This window comes from Phaenicophaeus curvirostris, chromosome 1 (assembly GCF_032191515.1).
Source record: "Phaenicophaeus curvirostris isolate KB17595 chromosome 1, BPBGC_Pcur_1.0, whole genome shotgun sequence".
Lineage (NCBI taxonomy): Eukaryota > Metazoa > Chordata > Aves > Cuculiformes > Cuculidae > Phaenicophaeus > Phaenicophaeus curvirostris.
The window spans coordinates 56,795,217-56,804,883 of record NC_091392.1 but is presented as its reverse complement, the minus strand read 5'-3'; the positions used below and the strand labels follow the sequence as shown (position 1 = coordinate 56,804,883).

At 42.2% G+C, this 9,667-nt stretch overlaps 1 protein-coding gene across 1 annotated transcript; it reads left to right on the top strand.

The window, feature by feature from the left end:
• Nucleotides 1-305: 305 nt before the first annotated feature.
• On the top strand, nt 306-3,183 carry BTG1 (BTG anti-proliferation factor 1). Its single transcript, XM_069858619.1, has 2 exons — nt 306-718; nt 1,907-3,183. The coding sequence occupies exons 1-2, from the start codon at nt 571-573 to the stop codon at nt 2,269-2,271; spliced, it is 513 nt and encodes a 170-aa protein (XP_069714720.1). The 5' UTR covers nt 306-570; the 3' UTR covers nt 2,272-3,183.
• The last annotated feature ends 6,484 nt before the right edge of the window (nt 3,184-9,667 follow it).

Sequence of the window (9,667 nt, the reverse complement as noted above, 5' to 3'; positions counted from 1 at the left end):
CCTTCCCCCACCCCCGGCTCCGTTCTGCCCCCAGCTCCGCGGGACAGACGGACGGAGGGAGGGAGGGAGGGAGGCCTCCCGCTCCGCTTCCCCCGCGCCCCAGGCCCTCGCGCGCTCCGCGCCGCGCGCGCCCCCCGCACTATTTGTTTACAAGCGATTACGTCACCCCCCCTCCGCGCCGCGGCCCCGCCCCGCCTCCCGCCGTCACGGTGGTGCGATCCCTCGATTGGCGGCGGCGCAGGCCCCCCTACCGCCGGCGTCCTGACGTCACTTCCGCCCCCCCGCGGCTATAAGAGGCGGCGTCCGGCGGGCAGCTCCCTTCGCCCCTCGCAGCAGGAGATGCGGGGTGCGCTGCCGCGGCCGCCGCTGCTGCCGCCGCCCCCCTGCCGCAGGAAGAGGAGGCGGAGGCTGCCGCCTCCGGGATGTGAGCTGGGCTCTGCTGCCCTGCGCTCCCCTCGCAGTTAGAGCCCAGCCGCCCTCGTCCCGCTCCGCGCCGCTCGCCTCGCCCCTTCCCGTCCCATCCCAGCGCCGGCCGCCCCGGAGAGCTGGCTGCCGCCCGCCGCCGCCTCCATGCATCCCGCCCTGTACACCCGGGCCAGCATGATACGCGAGATCGCCGCGGCCGTGGGCTTCATCTCCAAGTTCCTGCGGACCAAGGGGCTGATGAACGAGCGGCAGTTGCAAACCTTCAGCCAGAGCCTGCAGGAGCTGCTGGCAGGTGAGGGTGGCGCGGGCGCGGGGGGAGCCGCTCCCTCCCTCCCTCCCTCCGCCGCGGGATCGGCCGCCCGGGACGGCGCCTCCGGCAGCGCCGCGCCCCGCGGGCGGATGGAAGGTGGGGAAGGGGGAAAAAGAGACCCGTCCGAGGGGCTGGAGCTGCCGCGGAGGTCTGGTGGGGCTCCGCCGTGTCTCGTTCCCTCCGGGGTCCCTCCCGTGCCGAGCCGGCAGGAGCGGGCTGTAAACAAAAGGGGCTCGGGCGGCTCGCGGGCGACCCCCTCCTTGATCTCCGTAGACAAAGCCCTCGGAGCAGCCTGGACTTGGGCTCCTCTCCAAGGGCTCAAACTGCCCTCTTTCCAGAACGAGAAAAACACTCCGGAGTTGGATTGGGTTTTTGTGGTTTTTTGGTTTTTTTTGGTTTTTTTTAATAAGATTCGGCGGTGGACGTTGCGTCTTAAATCCCATTTGGGGAAACATCTCATAGCCACCCCACGACCCCGCTTAGGATCAGATACTCAGGGTTTCTTCGCTGCCCTCTGGGTTTTGTAATCCCAAGCCTGTGTCCCAGGGTGCTTGATAGTGGCTACAAGTAGCCTCAGACCCGTAGGGTTTTGGGTGGGATAAAGCTTCTAAGGTAAGTTAAATCATTGGTATCTCGCCCTGGAAAATGGGCTGGCAAGAGCAGCAATAAAATACAGTTTGAGTCAGATGGTAAATGCTGCCCAGCTCCTTCCCTAGTTATTTTTGGGTGTTCCTAGATGTGAGGAACTTAAGGATGGGTGTGATTTCAAGAAGATGCTGGAAAGGCCAGCAAAGGCTTTTTTCCTTTAGTCATTTGTGGAGTTCTGAAGCCCTTGGGTTTTTCTGCTATGTGTGTGATCACGTCTGCATTTTTATATTTGTTTCTCAATGCCTGGAAGTTGCATTTTGTGCCTTTAGGATGGCAAACATTGTTCTCTGTGTTTGGTGGCACAAAACGGTAACTTTGTACATGCGTATTTCCCAAGGGACATTGCGCTTATGTAAATCATCAGCAAAAATAAAGGCTACAGTGATTTATTCAGGTCACTTGATGTGAAAATAATAAGCTTTTCAGCATTTTGAGGTGTGAAGTTTTCAGGAGAACAATGATCACTCTATCTATTTTTGAATACAGAATTAAGGAGGATAATTTTTTTTATTTATTTTATAGAACATTACAAACACCACTGGTTCCCAGAAAAGCCATGCAAGGGATCAGGTTACCGATGTATCCGGATCAACCATAAAATGGATCCTCTCATTGGACAGGCGGCACAGCGGATTGGATTGAGCAGTCAGGAACTGTTCCAGCTTCTTCCAAGCGAACTCACTCTATGGGTTGACCCGTATGAAGTGTCCTATCGTATTGGAGAGGATGGCTCGATCTGTGTGCTGTATGAAGCTGCACCAGCAGGAGGTAGCCAAAATAACAGCAGCATGCAAATGGTAGACAGCAGAATAAGCTGTAAGGAGGAACTTCTCTTGGGCAGAACTAGCCCTTCCAAAAGCTACAATATGATGACTGTATCGGGTTAAGATATAGTCTGTGGATGGATCACCTTAAAATGGATGGATAAATTTGGTTTTTACTTTGGGTGGGCACCTCTGGGGATGGATTATGGAATTTAAACCATGTGACAGCTGTGAAGATCTGGCACACATTAGAGTGGTATACTTTAAAGTGACAGTGCCATAGTTTGGACAGTACCTTTCAGTGATTTAATAGCCTGTGAGTCAAAATGATTGCAACTTGCTAGGGAGTGAAGAAGATCTAGAAAGGGTCAGTTTCTCCAAGACATCTTACTTAATTTCTACACCAATTTTCAACCCCAATCTGTATTTATAAAGTGAATCTCTGCAGTAGGTCTTGCAGAGGAAATTTGCACTATTGCATTAATTGTTAGCATTTTTGGCAGCTCAGTAACAAGACTTATGGACACCGTAGTACTGGAAATTTATTTTTCCGACTTTTACCTAGCACTTACAAGTATGTATAAATGTACATAAGATAAACTAGTAAGTGTGACCTGGGGAAATGGTCAGCTCTTTACATTGGCCTCAAAAGTAGCAAGTGATCAGAATCTGCCATGGCAACAGGCTTTAAATAGACCATATAAAGACACTGTCTGAACTGTGGTGTTAGCACCAGCCAGCTATCTGTACATTTGCTAGCTTGTAGTTTTCTAAGACTGAGTAAACTTCTTATTTTTAGAAAGTGGAGGTCTGGTTTGTAATTTCCTTGTTCTTAATTGGGTAAAAGTCTTTTCCACAAACCACCATCTATTTTGTGAACTTTGTTAGTCATCTTTTATTTGGTAAATTATGAACTGGTGTAAATTTGTACAGTTCATGTATATTGATTGTGGCAAAGTTGTACAGATTTCTATATTTTGGATGAGAAATTTTTCTTCTCTCTATAATAAATTGTTTCCTATCTTGGCATTTTAATTAATCTCTTGTCGTGATTACATAGGATCAGCTAAACTATTTTTGTCTTGCAGTAGAAGTGAAATAGGTACTATAAAGACTTAAGAACATCAATGGCACCCTGATGCTAGGGAACACTTGATGCAGACATGGATTAATGAAGACCTCGTGTATAAATGCTTGGGAAATTTAGGGAAACACAATGATGTACGTGTCACTTTAAACCTTTTAAAATTGGTCAATGTGGAAATGACTCCAGGGTCAATAATCCCAGGATATGAGGAAAAGGTACAGAAATAACATCCAGCAAAGATGACTTGAATAAATCCAGAGGATTAAAGTTTACTTGGCTTCCTGATGAAGGATATAGCAAACCTAAATGTCCATTTTGACCTACTTGCTCACAAGTTCTCAGTTCTTCCCTGATGGATTCCCTGCTCAGTAAGAGTTTATGGGACGAGTGTCCCTTAGCCTTAAGAGCAGGTTAACCACTCTACAGAAAGGTTGCTCGCCTTTTGCTTTCTTCAGATGCAAGACTTTCACTTTAGAAATCATTAACATGGGATTCGACAAAAGGTATGTAGATCTTTTTTCCCAAACTTAAAAGGTTGGCTGAGGCAAAAGTGAGAAGCCCATACTTACGCGTATTCAAAGTTAATGAATGATGTGGAGATGTGATTCACTTAAGCACCACATTAATGTCATTGGTATACAGCACAGTGGTTAGTTACACTTGAGAGAAATTCCTTACCACTTTATTTACACATGTTAAAGCGCTGGAGTAAAACTCAAGAACTTTCTGTTCGTTATCTCCTGTGTGCTTTGTTCTCTGAGTGGTTAATAAAAGGGCTACCCGGCTTGGTCACCTCGGTTATGAGAACTGCTGCTGTTGCTCTGAAGGAAAACAACCATTACTTGCTAACCTTGCTAGCTATGGACAGAACTGAGCTTCAGACTTGCTGTGCGTTGTGCTCCTGCTCAACTACAAGCCTTTACAGTGTGGCAATAGTAATTAATTGTCTCTCCAGTTCAAATCTTTGCCTTCTCATCTGTAATATAACTGATAAGCAAAATGTAAGACTGAATTCTAGCTTTTTTTTACCTATTTCTTTCTTAGTGTTTTTTTTGGAAGTTCAGCTTTACAAATACTATTTTTACCATAATCTACATGTGTATATCAACGTTCAGCAATCTAAAGTATTGCTAGGGGTTCTCTAGTAGCTATGAGTTGCTGCCATAGACTAGTGGAAACACAAGTGCCCCTGAAGTAATGTACTTCAGACAGCTTATTTGGTATCTGGATCTGGCACTAACAGATCTATTACTAAAGCCTCCAAATGAGCTTGTTTTAAAGTATGGGTGTTACTTATGTATGGAGTCAAAGTTTAGGTTCATGTCTTGGTACCTGAAAGATTCTACTACTACTAAGGTGATGCTTTCAAGTTGTTAAGTCTAAGCAAGAGACTTATTCAAGCAATAGGAGTACTCAAAGACATTTCTGTTGTTATTACATGTCTGCAGACAGCATAAGTATACCTGTATACAAAGAAAAACATTGAATTTGGCCACCTGTAGAGTTGTATTAAACTTCATGATGCTGACTGAGTGGTGCCTGGTGTATCATTGTGCTGCCTATGGTCTTTGCTGCTGCACAGTGAGAACTGCATCAGAAAGGGTAGCTATGTAGTTGATCATTGATGAGAGCTGTGCAAATTATGAAAGCATCAGCTGTGGGTACTTTCTTTTTGGTAAGCATAGCTTTGCTGGGCAGCAGGTATCCTGTCTTTGAGTGATCCCATCTAGCATGTGATACTGAACCAAGAATGAGCCTGCTCATTTACATGGTTAATATTTTAGTCCTTTTCTCGTAGGGTGGTTTCATTCATGGCATAATTTTTAACTGCAGCTGTAACTAGTTATTGGTACAACCTGTGTTGTATGCCTCAGAGTTGTTTGGATTTCTTCCAACTGGAATTTAAATATACCCCAATGTGCACGCAATGTGTCCTTGTCTGATTTTGAAAGTACTTGGTGTACTGTGGCAGCAAGACATAGGAAGAACTCCTGAGAGAAATGGAGGATGTCTGTAAGAGGAAGCTGTGGCCAGTCCTGTGTTTTGGTGCCAGTGGAACAAGCAGGGCATTAAACTAAATGCTTGTCCCTTTTGAGTTTCATTTAAGGTGTCATTATGAAACCAGTAAGGCTTTTATTTTATCACAAATGCTAGAGATGAGAGAGCATGACCAAGACCTGCTTGCCCAGTGCATGTTGCTTAGTAGTTGGACTTCCCTTGTGAAGCACTGAATAATCTTAATGTTCCGTTGGTGTTTTGAGGGCAGACTCAGTTGCACGCAACTTTAATGTTACATCTCTTCTTAGACTGATGGCCTGCTGTGCTAAGACTTGTTGACCATTTGTGAATGTCTTTAAGAAGTGTACAATTGCCTTCTAGTTTATGGCAGGTGAGCAACTGTTTCTTTTTCTCACAACGTGTTCCTCCACTGTGCTATATGTGGTATCAGATCCTATGCATTCGATTTAATATTTGGCAACAATGCTCCCTCTATAGAGTTGTATTATATGTATCCTGTAAGAATCTCTGCTGTTCTATTCTCTTTGCAGCTGTGTGCTTTTCCCTGCTTCTTCTGGAGATGCATATTGGGCTTAAGCAATTATTTGAACCATGATCTTTTTCTTCCTGTTGGTCTTAGGGTCATTCTTAGGTCTGGATAGAAATATGAGAATTTTGTTACTAATAATGCTGATTTTGTTTTTCTACTTTTCTGGTATGTCTGTATAACTGGCCTCATTGTGCCATGGGATTTTCTTATTATTGGTTTGTTCTACCAGTCAACATGAGAAATTAGAAATAACCTATGTGAGGCACTCCTCTGATGTGAAAATACCATCACCAGCTTCTACTTTTATTGTATTTTGTATTGAACCTCTTCATAGGATAAAAAAGTCTCTCCTGTTCATCACTGGAATTTTCTTGGATCAGAAGACCCAAGTTGTGCCATTCTGTGTCATGGCTACTGATGACAATTCTGAAGGCTAAATATTGTTAAGCCTGATGCTCTCAACTGCCTTGAATTTAAATGGGTAAAAAAAGGAGCTTGAGAGGTGATTTGGAAATGGAGAACTGCACTGCAGCAGTAAAACCTTACAAAACAGTTTACTGATGTGCAAACCATAAAGAATCCAGTTAATACTGCTGGGGTGGTTAGTTGCTGATGCTTGTAAACATTTTTGTCACCAAATTAAGCAGATGTCACTGAGCATGAACACCAAATCTGCATAAGGTGTCCTTCTAATTAACCTTGCTTACTTATGCTGGGAGAATATGATCTCTTGTTATTGTGCCAGTTAGCAGTGAATAAATTTAAGAACATTACTGCTTTTCTTTTTTCTGTATCTATGTAAAGCTTATTTCTGAATTTCCATAAATCAAGTAGCACTCTACACTTTCCAAAGTTTCCTCTACTTGATGCTGTAATTTTTAGGGAAGATAGTTTATATTGGCAAAAGCTGCCACTTGACTGAAGAACATTAAAGCTGTTTTTAGTTTAAAGAGCGAAACAGAAATATGTATAGACTGGAGATAAATAGCTCTCCTAAAAAGGAATGTATATTTACACATTCTTGGTGTAATAGCAGAGGTTATTTTTACATGTTTCAGATTTACATTCCAATGTGGCATAAAGTGAACATTGTGAAGCAGGATGTTAATTCAGTGGCTTTCAAGGGTTGGTAGAGCAAGCTGGGCTTAGACAGTAAATGCTGTATTAATGGTTAGCAGTGACAATTTCATCAACATGGGAATTGCAGGGTATAATTAACATCAGTTGCTTTGACACTATTCTCTTAATGTATGGTTTCAACCTTTCAGTAGCAGTTGGAGAATGCGCTGTGACAAATTATTGCTGATACAAAGTAGGTCAACAGTAAAATGGCTGACTTACCATAAATGAACAGATCCAAATTATTGTAACTTAATGTCCAGTGTAATTTTCTCAGTGGTTAAGTCTTCTGTGCCCTTGCGTTTCTTCAGCATGAACCTTGTATACAGCTTTTCCTAGCCATTTGATATTTTTATCTAAACAAGAAGAACATTTTCTCACAGCTGCTAGGAAGAAATCCACACGATCACTAATGCTGCATACGTGACAGCAGATATTTGCCCTTGTGCTGTTGCAATTTTGTGACTGCAAAGCTGACAAGGAGAAATGGCTGACAACTGAGGAAAACAAGTAAAATACCACATCTTCAAGTTTTGGGGCTTTCTCCACTAAAAGTGGCCCGTGACAACAAGGGAGGAAGGGAACCAGGTCTGTGCTGATACTGGATGAGAAAAATTCCAGGCTGAGGGAATGTCAAGTACATTTTTGCAGAGGGAAGTGTTTTTACCTTGTGATTCCTGTGATCAGAGCTCAGCATTACGGCTTGCAACAACCTTTTAACGTTTTCTTGAGAGGTGTAACTTTATTTAATGCTTTTGCCTTCCTGGATGTCAGAAAATGGCCTTTAGCTTTGCAGTTTCTCTGGGGCATTGTAAAATCCAGCGTGACTGTTTTATGTGCTGATTATATAACTGAATGAAATGGTAAACAAATGAATCTATTAGCACTGTAAGGACAAAAGGGAGGAGAACTTCAGTGTTCTTTGATCAGCTTTGAATATATGCAAGCAGCAGCAGTGTCTGAAATGCCCAATATCAGGGGCAGGGCTGGGGATGCTACCCAGCTTTCACAGTTGCGTTCTGGACAGCAACAGTTACCTAAAGGGCAATAACATAGACCTGAGGTTTGCGTACAGCTTCTAGCCCCAAGATCAATGAAAAGACAGGTTTCTAGTAACAGTAGTATCATCTACTGACTCTAGCTGTAATTAAGAAATTCCAACAGTGTGCCCTTGCTCTTCTGTGTTCTATAAAGTTAAATTATTATTGCTTTTTGTAACCTAAGAACTTGTAATAATTGGTGTCTATGGAGTTCTGCTGGCCACGGGTTAATTAAGGAGTTTCTTGTACTTCTGAGAAGAAAAATGAAAGATAACATTCCTTTAACATATTGATGTTTAAACCAATTTTTATTTGTATATGCACAGGGGTACATATGTACATTTCTTGTATAAATATATATATGCACACATGTATTTAATTATTAGAGTCTTTTTCAGTGGGTCGTTCTGAAGTCCTTGCTTGCTGTGATTTTATTCACAGGTCACTGCAGGTATTCTGAAGATTGTAAATTCACATAGATAGGGAAAATTATCCTCCTTATTCACTTTTTATGCCTTAATATGTTGGTATTATCAGGAACATGCATTCCTTTTTTTCTCTTTCAATTTTCTGAATGTGAATTTGCAGCTCAACTCAATTTGCTACTCAGTTGAGCAGATTTCCAAGATGACCTGTAGAGTTTTAAAGCAAACTGTGGCTGTCTAGAGGAGTGTTTGAAACATTTAAATCAGTTTAATACCAGGCTGAAATGAAATAATACTAAGTTTCTTTTTGAATCTTAATTATATATTCATGCTTATACTTTGTAACTCAGGAGAGAGGTTTCTCTGGTTTCTGATAAGCAGTTGTCTGAACAATCAGCAGAAGGTCCATTTTGGTTGAGCCCAACACACTTCTCTAGATGGGTGCACCAGAACAGTTGCTTCTGTCTAGTAACATTTAAGTTCTATAGTCTGTAAATTCAAAACTTGTTTACAAGCGTGAAAGGTTCTATATCATAACTACAAAATAAAATCAAGCTGCCTATGTGCTTCACCTAATCTATGAAGTTATACTAGTGATATTAATCAAACTTTGCAATTCTACCTCTAAATTTAGCTTGTATTATACTGATCTCTTTTGTAATGCCTAACTGCTTGCTTCCTGTGTCATTTACAGCCTATTGTCTAATTTCCCAGCCTGCAGTCTGCATATGGTCATTCTGTTTGTAGGCTTCAGAAGATCGGTAGGGAAAAAATAAGGCAGTGGAAACGACGGTATCAGACTGAATCATGATGACATTAAAGTAAATGATAGGTTTAGTTTCATGTTTGTAAAGGATTTGTTTCTATGTGATGGAGGTACCAGACTCTAAATTTTGATTATATTTATCATACTTCGTTTGTTGTCTCAATATATGTAACATACTTGAGGCTTTTATAATATAGCTAAGAGAAAACATGCTGCAAATATGTAAGTACTTTTCAGAAGGACAGCTGAACAAATATATCTGCTTGATTGTTTATCCAAATGTCCTGTGACTATCTTTGAAGCTTGTTGCTTGCAGAATTGACAAGTCCTGCATCGTGAACAGCAGAACACTGACTCTGAATACTAACAGTTGTAGTTTCTGTAATTATTCAGTAGAAAAACATGAGCGCATCATTCAAATTTCAAATCACTATTTGTAGAGTTTACTGAAATTGAAGGTAATTTCAAGCCAAGCCAAGATATGTACCAAATGTCTCCTGAATTATCAAACTGATGTAATTGCATGACACATTC

Excerpts from the sequence above, each read along its gene's own strand:
- BTG1 (XM_069858619.1), top strand. The coding sequence starts at position 571 with ATGCATCCCGCCCTGTACACCCGGGCCAGCATGATACGCGAGATCGCC. Across the intron at positions 719-1,906 it reads CCTGCAGGAGCTGCTGGCAG|AACATTACAAACACCACTGG; the intron begins GTGAGGGTGGCG and ends TTTATTTTATAG.